The sequence below is a fragment of the Poecilia latipinna genome, unplaced genomic scaffold (genome assembly GCF_001443285.1).
Source record: "Poecilia latipinna isolate Pla-1442-1.1 unplaced genomic scaffold, P_latipinna-1.0 Scaffold1702, whole genome shotgun sequence".
Classification (NCBI taxonomy): Eukaryota; Metazoa; Chordata; class Actinopteri; order Cyprinodontiformes; family Poeciliidae; genus Poecilia; species Poecilia latipinna.
In genome coordinates, this window is record NW_015114318.1 from 86338 (window position 1) to 107639 (window position 21302).

The window sequence follows — 21302 nt, forward strand, 5'->3', positions numbered from 1 at the left end:
CTCTGGTAGAGGACCCGAGCTCAGAGGATGAAAGAGACCACCCATGGAGGGTGAGAGGGGAATTTTTTATATATATACATAGAGAGAGAGAGAGAGGTATATTGCTCTCCTGTTGTAAGATGATTGGACAGTCTGTCAGTATTTCTAGAGCTGTGAATGAGGCTCTGCAGCCAGCCTGTGAAGGCGTGGTCAAATTACTTGTGAAGCCTTTGGGGAACTTTATGTTTCTCTTTTGTAGACATATCTGCTATGACGATAAGGACTTCACTTTTTTGCCACTCACATAATTGCATTTTCATCTCTAAGGTCCACACAGTAGTGTTTCGAACTAGTGAGCTCGAGAGGAACGTGTTGCTTAGACATGACGATTCTGTCATTCTCCATGTCTAAAACAGTTCCTGTTCTCTTTAGAGACATTGTGTTCAACAATAAAGGAATATCAATCACTTTAGTTTCAGTGTGGCAATTTGTTTGCCCGATCTTGGCTTGAAGGTTCATTTTTTCTGTGGTAGTGTACCAGGTGACCATCTCCAGATTTGAAAAGTCTGCAGCATTTTGTCAATTTGGCTTTAGCTTAGGTCATTTATGCAACTATCCTGCTACTTGCTACCACTTATACATGCATGCAGTGTCAATGACAGCTGATCCCAGTTATTCGGTTTGGAAGATCTCAAAGTCTCTCATTACCTTAGTAAATAATATAATGTTACATTTATCCATATTTTCATCTTCTGTCAACTTTACTTCACTTCTCTGATGCAGGCAGTCTTTGGCCTAATGGACAAATGCCCCATATTTGTCAAATGGATTTGTACTTTGCTGAGACTGATGTGGCTGCTCTGAATTTGCCCTGTGGTCTTTACTCTTAAAAAAAAAAGAAAAAGAAAAAAAACCCGCAGTATATCGAGTCTCGCTACCATTTCTTGCTCTGATTTTTTTTTCTCCAAAAATCTGCTTCAATCTGAACTTGAACTGTGTTCAAGGATTTGACAGAGCAAGCTACATACTCTGCTCCTCAAGACATGCCATATCCAGGAGTTTACGTGCCAGTGTAGCATCAAGCAGGGTAGTTGTACTTCTTCATGTGGTTGTGTCGTTGCTCAAAGTCTGATATGTAGAACCCCATGGACATTAAACTCTTTTGTTACCAGTACCTTACCACCATCAGCATGTGAATGCATGCGTGTTTAGGTGAATGTAGTGTAAAGCACTTTTGGACTCTGGACTGGATAAAGCGCTAAACAAGTACGGACCATGTACCATTTTTAATGTTTCTCAGATTGTGGATGTTTCCAAAGCAGTCTTTCCAGCTCTACCTTTGAGCCACAGCACAAACGCGAGTGTCTGCTTTTTCTTGTCCAAGTCCGTAGCAAGTCTTCAATTAGTAACTTCATTTTTCATGCTCTTTAAAGGCCCGGCTTCATCAAACTTCAGCGCTACTCTGTCATTTGAAACCATTCTCGGCTACCGTGAAAATGCCAAAAAACATGTTCTTAGTCTCGCAAAATTTATTGCATCTCTATCTTTATTGCAGGGCAAAAGGTAACAAAACCTTCTCGCAGACTCTCATGATGACACATTCCCTCCCAGAGGACTTTAGCAAATTTGTGGGCTGGTCTAATTTTAGCAGTCAATTTTCCTAAGAGCAAATTGATTGCTAAGGGCTGAAGAAGTATTTTTTTTTCACAGCAGAATCACAATGAAAAGAAACTAACACTATGAACTGCAGTTTTCTCTTGACTAATGATCATGTCTATGAAAGCCCATAACTGCACAATTTGAAACCAGCCTTAAGCCACAGCTTGAACCCAGTGTCATACTTAATGACCTTTAGAGACAGAAACCTGAAAGAAAGAGAAGGGAGAAGACAAGCAGTCCAGGAGGTGAACAACGGATGATTCCATTGAGGACTAATACCTTCATCTGAGTCACAGATCCCTGGAAATATCCTGTTTGAAGATTTGATATATAAGTAACAACAACATATGCAGATCTCACAAGAAAACTCGTGAGAGGTGTCTCCTCTTCTGGCATTGATATAACTACTGTAGTCCAAATGCTTGCTTGCAGCTGCACCACTATTTGATCTCAGATAGTTCCCTGCAGTTTAATTGGCTGCTGAGCGGTAGAAGGAGGAGCTCCTCAAGAACACCATTCATACAGGAGCTGAAACTGGGCAGAAAATCACAGCTGTCTGTCTTTCTTTTGTCTCTTCTTCACAGACATTGATGAGTGTGAAAACAGGACAGTGTGTCCTTCAGGTATTTGCTACAATGAGCCTGGAAGTTACAGCTGTGGTGCCTGTCCTCTTGGCTTTGTTGGCCAAGGAGGTCGCTGCATTGGTAGGTCTGACTCCTTATGTTCACTGATACTCTGTTATTGTAACTAACATGATGTAGGACTGCTTGATTCTTACTAAAATGTGAACAATAGTTCCTTTATGTGAACAACCTCAACACTGAACTGGATCAATTCTCAGATTTACATAACTTTACATAAATGTCAAGGTGAGATAGTAAGATGGTGGCTAATGCCTTGTTATCCAGAAACATAACTTTTCTGTCCATTGCGCCCTGAACAAGTTTTCTTTTATTTTAATGCATGTGCCGTCAATGGGACTGTCTGCTGAGAGGCATCTCCTGATTGAATCTGGGAATGATATAACCAGTCCAAATGCTAACTGCATTGTATCTCAGATAGTTCCCTGCAGTCTAATTGTCTGCTGAGTGGCAGAAGGAGGAGCTTTTCAAGAGCGCCATTCATACAGGAGCTGAAACTGGACAGATAATCACAGCTGTCTGTCTTTCTTTTGTCTCTTCTTCACAGACATTGATGAGTGTGAAAACAGGACAGTGTGTCCTTCAGGTATTTGCTACAATGAGCCTGGAGGTTACAGCTGTGGTGCCTGTCCTCTTGGCTTTGTTGGCCAAGGAGGTCGCTGCATTGGTAGGTGTGACACTTTGGATCAACCTACCATCGCATTGGTAGGTTGATACTCTGTTATTGTAACCAACATGGTCTAGGACGGCCTGATTCTTCCTAAAATCTGAACAATAGTTCCTTTATGTGAACGTCAAAATTTCCTGTCGTGGGTTAACATACCAGAGTTTAAATACTATTGCTCTCTGCTTTAGTACATAAGTTTAATATCGACCAAACATAAAATTCTTTATTTTGTGTGATTGTAGCAGAAGCTTAAACCTCAACACTGAACTGGATCAATTCTCAGATTTACATTACATAAATGTCAATGTGAGACAGTAAGATGTAAGATTAGCCTTGTTTTAAAACAGAAATGTAAAATGTTCCACGGCCTCAGGCGCCCATTGGACAACAAATCTCAAATGTACTAGTTAAGTATGAAGAATTCTTCAAAATATATTATTTTGTGATTGTAGCTCAAGTTTAAACCTCAGCATTGAACTGGGTCAATTCTCAGATTTTTCTGAATTGACTGTGTGAGAATTGGCTGCTGAAAAAGAATACTGAAAAACACACTGTTTATGCAATAACGCATAACAACGATTAACACTTCGTTGATAATGTACAGTGTAAACCTTTGTATCTTTCCAGATGTAGACGAGTGCCATGATGAGCGGGTGTGTGTCAGAGGCCACTGCCTGAACATTGAAGGCTCGTTCCTGTGTCAGTGTGGACCCGGGTTCAGAGTGTCATCAGCTGGGGACCAGTGTGATGGTTTGTATTTATCACTCACACTTACCCGTTAATCGTTCAGCCTGAGTCAGGCTCTCGCTTTTACCTACTTTATCAGTGGTTGATGTGCAGGTGTGTCTCTCCGTATGATAGAGCATCATTAAAATGCTTTTTTTATATATATTCAGAGAGTAAAATTCATTACATAGATTTATTGCTTTCAGGATGATGTATTTTATCTACACAATAATGGGGAAAACCGCACAAATCCGCCAAAAGCTGGGTTACAATTAGTCACAGAATGCTATGGTCAAGCATGTTATTGAAAAATCAAGTGGAAGGAAAATATATATATATATACAAGAAACAGAAACAACCCAGCTTTGAGGGGATTACAATCCTAAACATAAAAACTGAGAGAAATAGATCGATGAAACTGAGATTTACCAATAATTTATTTATTATTTTCATTTCACTTTTTGAATTGAAGTGCGGAATAAAATTTTTTAATGATATTGTGAAATGCACCTGTGTTTTGGATAAATTGGTCAAGAATAAAAATCTAAAATGTTTTCATAACTAATTAGTTTCTTTTTAATAGCCTGTCTAAATGTGGACAAAAACTCTCTTTACCTTTGTTCTGTGTCTTTCACTGAATTAGATAATCTAATAACTTATTTTTACCAAAGTATACTCTGCAAACTATTTATGGTGATTGTTATAGTTTACGCCAGATGCATCACTAGTGGCTTTTATTTCTTTTGTCTGTCTTCCTTTTTTGCTTTTAAGTAACAAAAAAGGATATGTTGTTATGTTATCTGGATTCAGATAACAACATGCTTATCTGAATCCAAACTTGGCATATTAATACTTAATGTGGCAAATATACCCTCCAGTTTTACTATCCTAATCGATAAAAATAGACCAAACAAACTGACATGTCCTCCTCCTGTGTTTACAATCCAGATGTGGATGAGTGTCAGGAGGAGGTTTCCCCGTGTGTGTCTGTGGGAGAGTGTGTCAACAACATGGGCTCCTACACCTGCACCTGCCCCGAGGGCTTCAGGCAGATCAATGAAACCAGCTGTATAGGTGACGAGTCACACTGCTTTATGTGGTTGCTATTGTTTATGTGTTTTGAGGTTGAAGTTCCTCTTTGAACTGAAGGGGCTCCAACATCTTAGCTGCTGTAAAGCTGCCAGACGCCTCAGTGAAACTAGATAAAGTTGTTTAAACTCCATTCTCTGCTGGCTTGGCCTGTCACTTCTCAGATGTGGACGAGTGTGTGGAGGAGGCTGAGCTCTGCTCCCCTCATGGTTCGTGTCTCAACACCGAAGGCTCCTATCTGTGTGTGTGTGACAGTGGGTTCACCGCCAGCCTCCATGCGCCCTCTTGTGATGGTAAGACAACTATACATACACAAACACACCAATGGTTTGGGAAGGATAAATATTATTATATTTTGCAATTAGTCCAGCTAATTTATCTTTAAAAATAAGGGTGGTCTTATCCTGTCCTGTTGAACCTTGTTGTGTTTAGAATACAGAAGACGTATAAAAGTGAAAAAAATCCTACCTGATATTAATAATAGCTTTCACTCATCTATTGCAAAGACTGAATATCCTCCAGCTGTGTAAGTTGGAGGTAGATGGATTGATCCAAAATATCAATACCAAGTGTGCAGGTGCAGGTATTGGCGATACTGACCTTGTTTCGGTATCAGCAATATTGGCCCTATTTTCATCGGTACTTTGGTACAGGTATGGTTTACACACCTCTAGTGTAAGTAAAGAAGTGACCCCAAGCAGTGGGGTTAGTATTTCTTATGTTGAGACAGTCCTAGAAAAACACTGGTTGATTGGAAGGGAACATGACATGACATGCATTATCCAGTATATGTTTTATATGTATATGTCATAAAGCTAAATCAGCACTTCTTTTGTCCAGAAGAAAGTTACTTCTGTTTGGCCAGAGAGTTTACTGAGAACTCAGTATATCCCTGATCCACTGTTGAAACCATGGCAATGAGATGGTTGAAAGGCCTTCAGTACACCCACAAATGCTGGTGGTCCAATGTACTGCCAAACAGCTAAACTAGTCAAGTGTAATTAGCATGTAGTAACCACCTAACTGGTAGTATGCATTGGTATTTCCTCTCATTAAGAAAAACGAGTTTAAACCGTAGGAACGGTGTGATTGTGGAACACTTTGGTTTATCCTGATGCAGAATCACATTCAGTGGGTTCAGTTACAATGTACAGAAATAACTATATATTGTTTTCTATTGTGTGCACCTACAATAAAATTTCTCTCCATTCTTTTATTAAAAATAATCATTTCTGGAATCCTGGCTGGTTTCTATACACATGTTGTTAACTTCAGGCGCTGCTCGCAATATTTCTGTTGGATTCTAGGCACCATTGATTTATTCAGATTCAACCATTTTCAATGCCTCAGGTTCCGACAGCTCTCCAGAGCAGTTGTCAAGGCAAACAACAGCTATGTGTCACCATGTCTGCTCTGGTTTTCATCACCCTATTCTATATCTCCATCACTTTGAGACACTCGGAGGATACGGCAGATGAGAAGAATATCAACAATTTCCTTGAGATATGTTGCCCCAGCTTTCAGCACCGTGGAGGGAGTCCAGGGCTGTCTGTCAGAGCTGCTTCATGCTCCCTCTGTTACCTCCGAAAACCCGAGACGAACAGGAAGAGAAGCAGACAGAAGACTTTAAGCTTGCTGTCTAGACTTGCAAGAATATTTGTTGACCTCTCTCTCGTGATTTATGCAAACTCAGACTCCAGTGAGAATATGTGTGTGTGTGTGTGTGTGTGTGTGTGTGTGTGTGTGTGTGTGTGTGTGTGTGTGTGTGTGTGTGTGTGCGTGTGCGTGTGTGTGTGTAGCAGTCTGGGTGTATATTTTTATGGTGGGTCCTTTAGTTATAGAGCATACCAGCGTTCATTACAGTGCACTATTCCTCTTTTACTCTTAATGCTGCAGGTTTTAATGTGTCTCCAGGGGAAAGTGAGGAAAGGCAGATATTTGGTCAGATATTTCATTCTTACACCTCATAAAATACAAAACATAAAATCGAAAGGCTAACGTTGAGGCATATGAGAGGTGCCGTTATTGAGCTTTTTTCTGGTTCCTGCTATTTTCAGACATTGATGAGTGCGGGCTCAACGAGACGCGCTGCGGGCCCCACGGCTACTGTGAGAACCGGCTGGGCTCCTTCCAGTGTCTCTGTGACCAAGGCTACCAGGAGTCCCAGGACGGCCACGCCTGCGAGGGTGAGTGTCTGGCTCACATTGAGTGTGTATCGGGTTAGACTCACCGATGAAAACAGTTACAGCCCCAGATGAAATATGGCCCACATGCAGACTAGCCAGGACCGTGTCAGTTTGATTAGGAGCTGACACATCCAGAATGGCACCGGGAAGCAGTGCTGTGCTAACTGTTCATGCCCCTCATCATAGGGCTGGATTTAGAAACTCATTATGATATAAGCATTCCAAATCAGTCGATATTGATAACTGTCAATATCAGTAATTATTGATTAGTTTTTTTGCTTTAAATATCTGAAATACTGCCAAAGTGGTGGCACAATCTTTTCCTGTTTTCTCCAGTTTTCACTTCACGCCATTGTTGTCAGGCGAAACCTGAAACTGCTGCTGTGCAAGTTACTCAACAGGTTGTTGCTAGGGAACCGAAGAGTGAGTTAGTTGATGCCACTAACCTTGCTGAGCTCGCTGTGAGAGGTCAAACAGCTAAAGCCTTTCCTCTGCCTACATCTCTCAGAATGCTGTGCGGTTCTGGATTGGAGATCCGTGAATATTTTTTTAACCATGGACCAACTTAATGCTTTGTGCATACTGGTAATATTTGTGTATGACAAAATGGCTGTACTGCTCTCCCTACACAGCTTTGCTGCTTTCCTGGTGAAACCTGGATTCTGTATTCAGAAAGGATATCAGAACAGTTGGACCATCTTTGAAGCAGTTACAGTTTGCCTCTGTCATCTTTGGCTATAGCAGTGACTTCAGATACGATTTGGAAGCCAGAATAATGAGCATAATAATGCATCCCAGTGGAATGGAAGGACATGGAGATCAGGCTGAAAACCAATGGTTTTGTTCAGATTTGATTTGGAGTAGCTGAAAGGCTCCATGCTGTTCCCATCTAGTTTGATTTCCTCCAGCAGGACGGCTTGTCACAACCTATTTCCAGCCACTACACACAAATACACACACACACACGCACACTCGCCCACAATATTCCTACCCATACCCCAAACCATCACATACTTCTAAACCTAACCCTCATCAAAAGTCAATTCACACTTTAGTCCTAAGCCTAACCCCTAACCTAAAAACATTATTTCTTCGCATGGGGGCCAAGAAAATGTCCCCACAAGGAGCAGTGGTCCCTACAGCCCCACACTGCAGACAGAAATAGGTCCCCAAAAGCATATAAAAACCTGGTACACACACATGCACGCAGACATGTACACGCATGCACACTTAGTGGGCAATGCCACCAAAACACACATTTTGTTTCCAGACTTAGAATACAGTATTTGCTGCATGCCCATTTAAGCACAATTGCCATCTGTTCCTTGGCACGGTTTCCTGGTCCCACCCGAGTTCAGTCCAGCCAGCTGCTAAACCGTCCCTGCCCTGTGGCCCTTCCACATGGAATCACTTACACACAAACACACAGACTGGAAGCCAACAGCGGTGGTGTACCACTAACCATTTAGAATGAGTGTTATTTCACTTTCTTCCTCTTTTCCAGCCCGGTCTGCTGTCTGATCAGCCAGCACCGTCTGTTTCCTCTCCGTTTTCAATCTGTCCTCCCCTTTAATTGTGTCATTTCCCTCCAACCAAAGTGAACTTTACTTCTTTTTAAACAGGACTATTTAACAATGTTTCCTGTTTATCATCATCCTTGTTCTGTTTTTACTTTGCATACTTTTCTTTTTACCCTAACTAATGACATAGGGATTATACTGAAATGAATTTACACATGACTGTTTAGGATTTCCAGTGAACTTGCTATAAGTCAAACCTTTATTGGGGACTGCCATAAGTAATGCATAGGGAAATTCAAAAGTCAATTCAATTCAATGTTTGAACTTTGTTGCCCTGACAGATGCAGGATTAATAAAAAAAATAAAAATAAAACTTTACAAATGCTGTTGTTTTGCAGCTTGTAGTTAAACTAAATAAATAATAAATTGGAACTCAGAGACTTAACACCAAACTTAACCATTACTAGTAGATTCCTAGCTTTAAGTTTGAGCTAAACTTAAATCAGACTTTAGCTCTAAGATCATCCCACAATTCTTTGGTCCCCATAAAGACTATCAAAGGTAATTAAAAATACCAGATGAGGCCAAAAATGGGCCATATAAATAATAAATTAACCTCAACCATAAATGTGAGGTTTGAGAGTTGTCACTTTCCTCATCCGCCTCATAAAGCAAACATTTAATTTAGAATGTGCATTTAGAATGTTGCTTTTTAAGCAACATATAGACCAAAGTAAGTTTTTGGGCTCAATCCAAAATGTGTATATGCACATAATACATGTATTATAAAGCTAAAACTATGCGTCGCCAGGAACACTGATGGTGAAACATGGTAGTGGCAGCATCATGGACAGAGAAGCGAGTCCGATTTATTGGAAGATGGATGGAACTAAATACTGGAGAATCCTGGTTAAAACAATAAATCTAGATTGCCTGTTTGTACAATGCTTAACCTGCAACTGGCTCTGGCCACTAAACGTCATTATTTCACATACCATGTTATATTAAACTGCCACATTTCTCAGTTCAGATTCTTCATTAAAAACTCCATGTGTGTTCTCCCACAGACGTGAATGAGTGTGAGCTCCTGAGCAGTGTGTGTGGAGAGGCCGAGTGCATGAACGTGGATGGCTCCTTCCTCTGTGTGTGTCCCAATGGTCTGGACTACAACGTCATGATTGCCAAGTGTGAGCCCACTCAAACAGGTAACCCACACTGACACCCACAGCTGACGACGAGCCCACAGCACAGCTTTCATTCCAAAGACAGGTCGGATTTCATTAGCTTGGAATTTCAAGCAGCATCTTAACAACTGATCTATGAAAATAAGTCCTGATCCAGTGACTAAAGAAATAATGGATTTTTTTTACTTTTTATTATAGATTCTTTCAGTTTTGTTGTCAGCTTAGACTGCCACCTCAAAGCTGGCTAAGAATACGTTTTCTTGATTCTTCCATCTTGTTCATTTTGTTCTGTACTATGTCCTGTTCTTCACAACAGACTCTCAGTTAAACTGACATATAGCTCACAAACGTAACGCCCTTCTAGCTTTAAGGTTCTACTCATCCAGACATGTTTATAAAAATCCGCATATCGTACAACGCAATTATGATGTGGTGCCTGAACCACCTTTAGTGTGACCTTTATAAGATTAAAATCTGGTCTCCTGTTCCATCACGTGGATAAAAGTAACCATTTAATTCCCCATGAATTCCTCCATAACAATATTATCATTTATTGCAATAATCTTTCTGACAATTTATTGTCCAGCGAAATTTGTCATCATGACAGGTCTAGTTAGAATGCTGGAAAAATCTCTCAACAAGCTTGTTTAGGCTTTAAAAACCTGTTTGAAGATCAGTTACAATTTCAGTTCATGTTTTTCTGTTGGTTTCTTTTCAGCGCCTTCAGTGGAAAGGAAGGATTGCTACTATCATCTTAGTGACGAGAACCTCTGTGAGAGTGTGCTGAGCAGCCACGTCACGCTGAAGGAGTGCTGCTGCACTCTTGGAGCTGGCTGGGGGGACAACTGTGAGGTGTACCCTTGTCCTGTTAATGGCACAGGTGAGCCGGTGGATCAGAATGCCTCCAAGCCTCTCATTTCTAACCTGCGTCTCCATGCAGTGTGTTGTTAAGGTTGATCAGCTTTAAAATCAAACAACGATAAACTCCCAATTAGGAAACGGTTGGAGAACTCAGTTAGAAGTCAGTGTGAGTCCTTGGTTTCCAATAACATCCATCCATCAGTCCCCATTCTGTCTCCGTGGAAACCCTATCCATGAAAATCTATCACAAAAGTTTTGACTGTTTTCCTCCAAATGACTGTATGTGCAGAGAGTGGGGTCCCTGCAGGATGCAGCAGCAGTATGTAACTGTATTTATGGAAACAATCTGCAGCAAACAGAACAGCTTATATTGGATCCTCCGTGTCTGCTCTCTTCTAGACCAGTTCACCGAGATGTGTCCATCCGGAAGAGGTTTTATTCCCAAAGAAGACCTGCTATATGGAGTAATGTTCTCAAGCACTTACAAAGGTAAGACAAGTGGAAGCAGTTCACCCTGATCCAATTTAAAGGCATGATATATTTTAAGGTGTTATCTGGTAATGATGATTTTTATCAACAACTCTTCTTCATTTTGTACGCACCAAGCGCCATCTTATTGTTTCTGTAGCAGGTTTTTTTTGTTTTTGTCCCTACAAACTGAATAAGTTCCACTAGCTTGAAATCCTCTGCGACTGTAACGATCTGATTGGGCCTCGGTCAAGTGTGGGTGATGGGTTTCAGTTTTGAGTTTTATGATGCATTTTTTTGCATGTGCAATCAGTGAGGAGGCAGTGCCCCTTTGTGTTGAACAGACTGCTGACACAGAGAATGCCAGATCGCTAAGCACACATCTGAGGGGACTTCCTGGAAGTTGGTTTTTAGTGGACAAAGGTGTTTGGTCATGTCAACCACGCTGAACCCCACAGCGGTGCATTTCTTTAGATGGCAATAGTAGCTCAGGGAAGAGGTGGAGGAGATCCAATTTTTTTTTTTACAGGTAAGTCTTATACCACATTGTCATAACACGATGACAGTTTTAATAAAAGAACATATTTTTGTAAAAGCTACGTACTGCAGCTTTAAGCAACAAGCAGATGGGAAGTTTGTCAAAGTTCCATCTTTGCAAACTGGAAAACAGTGGATGTTTGCTTCATGGAAGGGAACAGTCTGATCAGGTGGGGGCAGTGTTAACTCATGGTGCTGACGGAAGTTCTTACCCAAGGCAGAATACTTTAAACAACTGCTCCCCAGCCCCCGCAGACCTTGTTGAGCTTTGAAGGCGTGTTTTGCTGAGAAGTGTAGATGCACAAAGATGAGTTTTTCAGGGGTGATCAAACAGACCATGTTCTGTTCTGTTTGCAGACGCAGATGAATGCAAACTGTTTGATAAGGAGGTGTGTAAAGGCGGCTACTGTGGGAACACAGAGGGAAGCTATGAGTGTTACTGCACCAGCGGACACTACTATGACCCGGTCAAGCTGGAGTGCACAGGTCAGTAAAACAGAGACGTGTTTCTAGAGAGTCAAACGGCTCCGTTTCATCGTCTAGCTAATGAATATGGTCTGTCTGTCTGTCTCACCGTTCTGAAGATGTCAATGAGTGTTTGGATGAGTCTGTTTGTGATGGAGGAGAGTGTCTGAACACAGACGGCTCCTTCAACTGCTTCTGTAGACCCCCCATGGTGCTGGACTCCAACAGTAACCGCTGTGTTATGCATCCGCAGATGGCTGGTGAGAGTTCAGTTTTTTCATTAAAGTCTCTGTATTTTAAAACTGTTTTAGTGCAAAAGAAGAAATATGTGAACAAAACAAAACAAAAAAATCACATTTACCCATCTTTTAAAAAAACACATCAGTTCAAATAAACCAATCAGAGCCTTAGGATTGATTTCCGATTCCAGACTTTGTAAAGCTCTGGTCTGCTTATGCAGCCTGTAAACACTTCTGATGTCTGTATGCAGCAGGCTGGACAGTGATGCAGCTTTAAGCATTGCCTTCAATCCGACTTTTACTCCGTTGATGCATACATGCATCATAATTCTGCACCAGGAGAAGCCAGACACGTAAACTATTCACACGTAAACAAAAGCAGAAAAATATGATTATTAAAATTATGGTTATGATAATCCCACCACTTTTGGTCCAACTTTGCATCCAGACAGACTTCTCTTCAGAAGCTGCAGTCAGTACGTCACAAAAAGGCTTTTTTTAGCTTCCTTTGTCCTACGATCTTATCTCAACACTAGACAATACTCTCTTGTAAAGGCATAGATGCTCCATAGCAGAATGATGTATGAAGATATGAAAAGTAAAATATGTGGCTGAAAAGTGAAATCTATTCCCCAGTAGCTCAAAGGAAACTGAATGATTCTGATCACTAGCAACCACTAATACTAATAAATGACAGTGTTGGTATTATTTGCATATGATATTCCAGTTGATAACATAATTTTACAGTTGAGTGCAAACAGAGCCCATAGGGTGTGGTTCCTTCTAGATAGTAAGACTGGCTGTATTTATAGAGCAACAAGAGATGGAGGATTTGAACTATCAGGGGATCTGCTGGCAGACAGTCACAGAAAACAAGATGTGCACGCGGCCTCTGGGGCCCAACAGGAAGATCACCTACACCGAGTGCTGCTGTCGCTTCGGAGAGGCCTGGGGGATGGTGTGCGCCTTGTGTCCCCCCCGAAACTCAGGTACGCAACTCAGAGACACATAATTATGATGCACTTGGTATATCACAGCTCTGCGACATAAGTGCATCTCCTCCTTACAAAATATTTTGACACTTAAGGTGTTTTTTTTTTATTCTGAAAAGTGGGAAGAATAATGATTAAGTTTGACTTGCCTGTTATTTTCACTGTTAATGTAAAGTTTTAATACATTAAGACAAAGTTTTAGTATATTTTTAAGTCTTAATTCTGCTGAGCAATCTTGATAACTGTCATTAGTTGATGATGGGGACGATGGTAGAGACGGAGGTAGAAGTTCGTCATGCAGTCGGTGGGTCGTCGGTTTGATCTTCGGTTTCAGACATTGTGATTTTGGGCAAGACACTTCAGCCCCATCTTACCTGCTGGTGGCAGTAAGAGGGCCGAACAGGTGGCTCCAGCGCATGGCAGCCTGCCCTCTGTCAGTCTGTGCCAGAACAGCTGTGGCTACTATCCAGGAGCTTCAACATGTGAATGGGAGAATGACTGAAAGTAGCGTGAAGTACTTTGGGACTTGATAAACCTCACTTATTTCTCAGATATTTCTTATTCTTTAGTTTCTCTTCTCCACAAACTGTTTTTTCTCTCCTCAGAGGACTATGCATACATCTGCAACATTCCTTTGGGTGGGAGGCGACAGCCTTATGGCCAAGATGCCCTGGTTGCCGGTCCGGTTCATGAATATGAAGTGAGCCCAGACTACATGACGTCTCCCGATGAGCAGCATGTCCGCAACTTTTACGAAAACGAAGAGCGTAAGTATTTACCCTTCAGACATACATTTGTTTGATCAGATGACTGAGAACCTTTATTAGAGGATTTGTCTTGGGAGAGCAGCTTCTACTGACACAGGATGGCAAGTTTGAACAAAATGGGGAAAAAAAACACAGGGAACCGAAAACCTACATGGCTAATAATGGTATCTGATTTAAAACCAGTTCTATGTGCTATGAAATATCTACTTGATATTTCATCTTCACTAGTTCGATACCTGAAAAACAGTAGCAAAGTTCCAGCAATGTTAGGTAGAATTTCACATATGTAAAACTCTAAAGTACTTCAAATAAAAATTACATTTTCAGAAAAGCTGTGGTTTGTATCAGGTAATGTATGTTTCCATGTTGATTAATGTAGAAAACCCATTGAGAAAGGCTCCAGTGTAATTATCTGAAGAACCGAAAAATTTAGCTTTCTTGCTCAAGTTTGGCTTATACTTAAAAGATCAGTTATTTTACTTTTTCATGTGGAAGTCTTATTTTCCACCGATGTAGATTTAATTTACTAGTATCTCAGATTAGTAATACTTACTTCATTTTTCTAAAGGGTATGGTGAGGTAGAAAGATCCCTGCCTTTAATTGATTTTAGTAATAACAAGTTGATGTTATAGAAGAGGAACAAGTGCTCAGAGGAACATCTTTTCTATCTTTTTAATATGAAATAAAAAAAAAGGTTTGCACACTGCAGGACTCATTTAGTTACCACAGGAATGCTTTAAGCTGCTCCTTCTTCAAACCAGAGGAGATGAAAAAAACAAGAAGCTCCAGGAGGATGTGAGGATGTTCATGTCTGGCTGTTAGTTCCCCTCAGCTGCATCCTACCAAGTAGAGCTGCTGAGCTGTTGTTGAGATGGTCAGATTAGACTGATTCACCTGCCAGTGGTTTTAACGTCGCAGATCAGACAGCCAAATGCAGTGGGGTTTGGAAGCACTTTGCTGCCATCTTGTGTCACAGCAAGATGAAAGCGGCACTTCCGTCTTTTGGAAATCTTACTCATAATGTGTGTAAGCATACCATAGACTGCATTTATTCATTAGTTACTCCCTTGACTCTTAAATGTGATTAAGTTATATATGAACAGCACATCCTACAAAACATTTGGTTTTTGTTACTGCATGCATTCCTGTGGAATGTTGTTGCTTTTAAAGACAAAGAAGGAGGAGGAGGAGGAGGAGGAGGAGGAGGAGCTCCACAGCTCCTTTTACGAAAACTGGAAACACCTTATCATCATATAGAGATACACATTTCTCTATTGTTCATTATTTCTACCTACTTTCTGGCACTCAGTCATCCTGGACATGTAAAATTTAAAAAAGGTTTTAAAATAAAGCAGCTTAACATGTTATAACTTAAATAACACATAACTTGTATTGACAGCCATTACAATAAATCTTATTAGGAGTAGTTATCCATTAAAACTTGTTTTATTCAGAGCCTCAATTTTTTCAAAGGTGTAGCAGAGATTAGTGACACTGAACCAAACTCATATCTAAACAACATTTAAGTTTTAGTTTGAGTTTTATGGGTCTCAACAGTTTGTTTATTGAGAAAAATACGCTTGATATTTATATGCACTTATTAGTCATTTTTGGTCCTGCAGCTTGATCACATTAAAAACTTTTTAAACCCCATTTTAACGATACATTTAACTGCAAATTCCCCCCCACAAATGTGTGCTATCATCACAGTTAAAGGCAGTCCAATGAAACATTAGAGTGTGTGATCTTTTGTATTTTTTTGGTGGGAACCTTTTTTGTGGCCAGGCAGTGACATCAGGTCTGAGATGTTAGGATTCTGTGGTAATATCCACGTGTTAAGTTTCCAACTTTACTACTGCTGCTGTTTTCCAATGCTGATCATATGATGTAAGGCAGGTAAGTTTATTAACGGCTCCGATCTGTACTCTCACCTGGCTTAACCGGTGAGGCGTTGTGTGTGGTGCATGCCTGTGCTGCAGATCGCTACAGTGCCTTCGAGGGCTTGCGAGCTGAGGAGTGCGGGATCCTGAACGGCTGCGAGAACGGCCGCTGCGTCCGGGTTCAGGAGGGCTACACCTGCGACTGCTTTGCGGGATTCACCCTGGACCTGTCCCGCATGGCCTGCGTCGGTAGGCGGCCGCTCGCTGGAACGTAATAAACCCGTTGTACCTTTCCTCTGTTTCACGCCGGCGCCTCTCTCTGCGTGCAGATGTGAACGAGTGCTCGGAGCTGAACAGCCGGATGTCGCTGTGCAGAAACGGGAAGTGCATCAACACAGTGGGCTCCTACCGCTGCGAGTGCCTGCCAGGCTACAAGGTCTCCGACAAACCCAACTACTGCGTGAAGACGGACAAACAGCAAACATCCACACAGTGAGAGGAGGCAGAGACCAGAAGGGGCACAAAAACCACACGCACAAGCTCATAATACTATACTTGTGAGGACATCCACTGACTACAGTCGGGCCAATGAAAAATTGTCGGCAGCAATCGAATCGTGAACATCCTGCAGCTCAGCTGACTGTCGGCGCGGAGCAGGAGGAGCACAGGGAGCAACGGTCTTCCTTTCCTTTAGCATATCCGAACCATGTTTCATTTTACTTATCACATCCCAAATATTTCTATATCATTTTTATAATGGACTGTTAGATTGTGTTGTCAACAGCATCATATACACCAGCTGCCTTTTTTTGTCTTTATGCAATTAAATTATTATGCCTGAGAGGTAAATTATTGGTCAGCTGGATAAAAGAAATTACTTTCTAGTTCCACTCTACTGGCGCATATGGCTGACCGATGGTTCTGATTTATTTGTTTTGTTTTGCTTTAAGTGAGTTTTAGTCCAACCAGTCGATGGGATTAATGTGAGTAGTGAACTGGTCTTCCTGTTTCCAGTTACTTGCTTTGAAGAATCCTTAGGAAACGTCTATATAAATACGTGTTTTGCTGCCAAAGTTACATAAATGCCTGGACGGTTATCGGAGACCCGGTCACGTTGATTGTAAGCTAATGTGTGGATTTTCTGGAAGTAAAGAGTTGAGGTGCTTTTTAGATCTGAGAAGAGTGAACGAAATCAGCAAGTCCATGACACAATACACACACATGCAAATACACACACACAAAATTGAATCCACTATATTCAACACTGTATAAAGAAAACACATTAGACAAAGATGAATTATAAAGTTACTTGATGAAGCTTATTTCTGGGAGTGAGACATGTAAAAGAAAGTATGTTTGTTTATATCTTTTTTTTCTTGAATTTGTCTCTAAGTGGTGCTTTATGAGGCAGCAGAGGTGGATCTGCTCTTTTAGCTTCCTGACAAACCCAACATATGGCTTTATGCTGGGGGATCCTGTCATGTTTCACAGCACTTCTAAAACATCATTGAATATTTCATACCGCAAGGATTCCGGTTGCCCGTTCCACTCCTTCCTCCGACCTCTGACCTCTGGGAACTAGCTGTCGTCATCACACCACTGCACCATCAGGCCGTTTAGCCTGGAAGTTTTTGCCTGAGCTGACGAAAGTCACTCAGGTTTGGAAAGAAGCTTTCCTCGGGCTTTTCTTTTCGATGTGTAACAGCTGTCAGATGCAATCAGACATCTGCAAAACACAGAACTAAACTCTGCTTCATGTTTTCTACAAGAGCTGCTGCTCCCTCCATTTACGTCTTCAAGAGACTCTAACTGTCTTTTCCTGACTCTGTTTCACTCAAAAGTCTTGCCAGGTTGCGATGCTGTTGTGGGACAGTAATGGGAGAGAAGAACCCAGTGTACATTTCTACTAAAGAGTGGAGAGAATAGGCTGTGTATTTGTAATTTGTACATGAACAAATGGCTTTTTCTGTGAATTCATAACATAATGTACATTAAATCCATTGGTAATAAACCACAAATTGTTTTATTTAATGGTACTTCTTGGTCCTTTATTCCCTATCTTTAAACATTTACTGAATGTGATTATAGGCTGAGTTATACTGAATAAGTCTGCCTGTCATACCCACCCAGCTGTAAAATAAAATGTTTACAAGTTTGAAATGTTTATTGTTTTAACTAGGACTTCTCATATTAACACGCATTTGCCTATTCTGACTTTTCATTTTGCTCAAATTATTTGAACAGTGCAATAGTATGATCTTGTCCATCTTTGAAGTGTTCTAGGTGTTGTACGTTTGGAGGTAGAGCAGTAGTAGTGTGATCCAAATGCATAAAAAAAGACTTCATGTCCTTTATGTCAAAAATCAGATAAAGGTTCCACAAATCACAAACTTAGTTTTAAATATATGGAGAAAAAATATTCCCCATTCCCCCTGGGGGGCACGTAGAATTGCATCTTTGAAGTAACCCTGGATCCAAACTAAATATTCAGTTTATCATCTAATCAGTGGCTGCAGTCCCTCTGAGGAATAAGCCTTGACCCTGACTTATTTAAAATTCTGCAGGAAGAATGACTGAATTATAGATTCCCCAAAAGAGACATCCCTTTGACAAAACTCATTTAAAAAGCAGCTAAAAACATTACTGTTCAATTTCATGTTTCTTTATATCAACCAAGAAAAGGGCTTACCGACTCCCATCATCTTGGCCTCTGTGGTTTTGTCTCTGCCACATCTGTTGCAACTCGTTTTTCTAGCAAAATTCATATTACCACGGTTTTTTATCGGGACAAATCCAGTCCCTGTCCCTGACATGCAAACTCTTCCCTGACATTTTTGTGTCTTTTGGCTCAATAAAAGTTGCTCTGATCAAGATGGGCCTCGGCACAAAAACAGAGTTTCAGTAGTAAAAGATTTGACAACAACAAAATCACTCCAACCATTAAAACGGGACGGATAATGTGGTAAGACTGAAAGATGTGAATACTTCCAAGTTTTTAAGAAGCGAATTAAACATGTCTGAGGTAACAAGCTCTTGTAGATTTGAAGTGATGTGTTGTTTATGACATGCAGAAGGAGCAGAATACTAAAACACCAGATTTTATTTAGCTTAGCATGGACACGAGGAACAGTCAGGAAGAAGTCTTGAGAAGCAAGATGGCAGCTCACAGCATGTCTCTGGACCTGTAGGTACGATGGAGGCAGACCAAGACATGCCAATGACCCATGACCAGATAAAGGTGCCCATCCCTATAATGAACAATAAGTAAGACTGCCACTTTTACTTCACAGCTCCATGATAGTGTCCAGATGATGTAAGCATTGAGGAGAGCAATGAACACACTGTAAGATTTCTATCAGTGAAAAGTGCCATATACATCAAAATTACTCAGCTACCTACTTACTTACATGTTAACCTTACAAATACTAAAAGGAAAACATAAAATTGTCTACACATTATATTAAAAGTCCATTAATGTGTAAACCACATTCATCAGTCAGCCTCAGTTTCTCTTAGAGCTGTGTGTGTGTGTTTGTTTGTAATACCTTGTGGGGACCATTTTCCTGACACATACTACGCTGTGGGGACCCACTGCTCCCTGTGGGGACCGAAGCCTGGTCCCCAAAAGGGGAAACGTTGTTTTTGGGTCAGGGGTCAGATTTAGGACTAAGGTGTGAATTGAGTTTTGGATAGGGTTTGGAATGTTATGGATGGGGTTAGGATAAGGTTTAGACTGTAGAAATGAATGGAAGTCAATGGAAAGTTCCCACAAAGATAGCCACACAAATGTGCGTGTGCGCATGCGTGTGTGGGTGTGTGTGCGTGTGTGCGTGTGTGTGTGTGTGTGTGTGTGTGTGTGTGCGACACCCCCAGTACCTGTTGTCCATGGTCAACTAGCCAGAGCCTTTCAAACAAAACTTGTATCTACTATGTGTTTTAGTTTTGCAGGAATAAAGTTCTGAATGTGTTTCTGTGCTGAGAATCAGATTTAGTCAGACTGTGTGTTTCAGTAAGACGGTCACTGAGAGATGTTGGCTGGGCTCTCCTGAACCCTGACCATGTTTCCAGTAAACTCAAAGTCTATTCATAGACTGAGTCTGTATCTCTGTTTCACTTGCTCGCTCATTTTGCATCTGAGCTACTACTACTACTACTATTATTATTATTATTATTGTTGTTGTTGTTGTTGTTGTTGTTGTTAGCCATTATCTGAGTGAGCCCACGTATCCTCTGATGGACCAGGATCTCAGTCTGCATGGCTGACAGTCATTCGTTTGCCTGGATTTTTATGAGGTAAGTCGTTCACACACAACTTGTTTTCTGTACTTTTCCTTTAAATGTTAATACTTTGTGTGCTGTGTTTTCTCTGATTATGTATCTAGAAAGTAACTCTGTTCTCTTTCGGTGTCATACTTCTGAGAAAATATCTGCTCATGCTCTCTGCTCTATTTCTGTTTTCCATGAACAGCAGTGAGTGGTGGTTTGGGAGTAGCACAGCATCAAGTTGTAGTCAGCTTTTGCTGAACAGAGTCAAAGGTCACAGTGTTACTAATCACATGTTAGGTCCAGGTTTGGTGTGGAACAGCACCAACAGACCAAACAGCAAAACCCAAAGTAACAAACCTGACTGGATGCTCGCTTTACATTCCCAGCATTGCTAATGTGGCATAATGAGAAAAAAACAATACTACCAGTATAAATGTTACATTTCACTTGATGTTGCCTCTAAAGAAAAGGTGCACAATGTTTCCACTGCAGACGAGATTAAAAATGAAACAATTAAAAAACAGAAGAATTGCTTTCATGTGTGCTGTCCAGGGGAGCTTTCTGTGTTCTGCATTTAGCTTATTTCTCACAGAACCATCACAGCATCAAAGCCAGAGAGTTGGCACACCTTATTAACCTGGAATTACTGGTGTGCTCTGCACTGCCAAACCCATTATACATTTGGTCTAATTATTCTAGCCTAGCCACTGCCTTCAGGCGCAGTTCTGCTCAATTCTCATCTTCCTTCAGTTCTTCATCTGGGATTTCTTCCATTGAGCTCAACTCCTCCCGTAGAATTTCAACCAGAGAACCGGAGGAGGAGTTGTGAACGACAGCATTGATTTTCTAAGCTGTTTTAGAAATGTAGTCTAATAGTTATAGTTTTATTAATAGCAGTGGAGGAAATGAACAAAGCCAATCCTTCCATGATGGTCACACTTCCAAATATTGAGCAATTAAAGTCGGATCAAGAGAAATGTTTAAAGCATTTTATTGCTTTCAAAAGATGTAGTTTGGCTCAGTTCTTCTCTCTTTGCAGTGGGGAATAGTTGTTTACAGTGCAGGCTTCATAGCCTTCATCAAAGCAAAGCATAGAACAAGAGACTGGCTTTTACCAGGCTGTAATTATTTTGATACGTCACATAAACGTCCACACACAGATTTCTACCACTCCA

General features: G+C 40.9%; 1 protein-coding gene across 6 annotated transcripts in view; it reads left to right on the forward strand.

Annotated features, from left to right (window-relative positions):
- Window positions 1-17104, forward strand: part of ltbp1 (latent transforming growth factor beta binding protein 1) — a 74722-nt gene extending 57618 nt beyond the window's left edge. For 4 of the 6 annotated variants that reach the window (XM_015060346.1, XM_015060344.1, XM_015060348.1 and 1 more), the window contains 15 exons: window positions 2223-2342; window positions 2827-2946; window positions 3574-3696; window positions 4621-4746; window positions 4926-5054; window positions 6819-6947; window positions 9535-9672; window positions 10370-10531; window positions 10912-11001; window positions 11875-12003; window positions 12102-12242; window positions 13034-13210; window positions 13819-13980; window positions 15961-16110; window positions 16191-17104. In XM_015060346.1, coding sequence (XP_014915832.1) covers window positions 2223-2342; window positions 2827-2946; window positions 3574-3696; window positions 4621-4746; window positions 4926-5054; window positions 6819-6947; window positions 9535-9672; window positions 10370-10531; window positions 10912-11001; window positions 11875-12003; window positions 12102-12242; window positions 13034-13210; window positions 13819-13980; window positions 15961-16110; window positions 16191-16357 — 2063 coding nt within the window. In that variant the 3' untranslated portion in view covers window positions 16358-17104. The remainder of the gene's footprint in view (window positions 1-2222; window positions 2343-2826; window positions 2947-3573; window positions 3697-4620; window positions 4747-4925; window positions 5055-6818; window positions 6948-9534; window positions 9673-10369; window positions 10532-10911; window positions 11002-11874; window positions 12004-12101; window positions 12243-13033; window positions 13211-13818; window positions 13981-15960; window positions 16111-16190) is intronic. The other 2 variants (XM_015060347.1, XM_015060349.1) reach the window with 2 other exon arrangements.
- Window positions 17105-21302: the final 4198 nt, after the last annotated feature.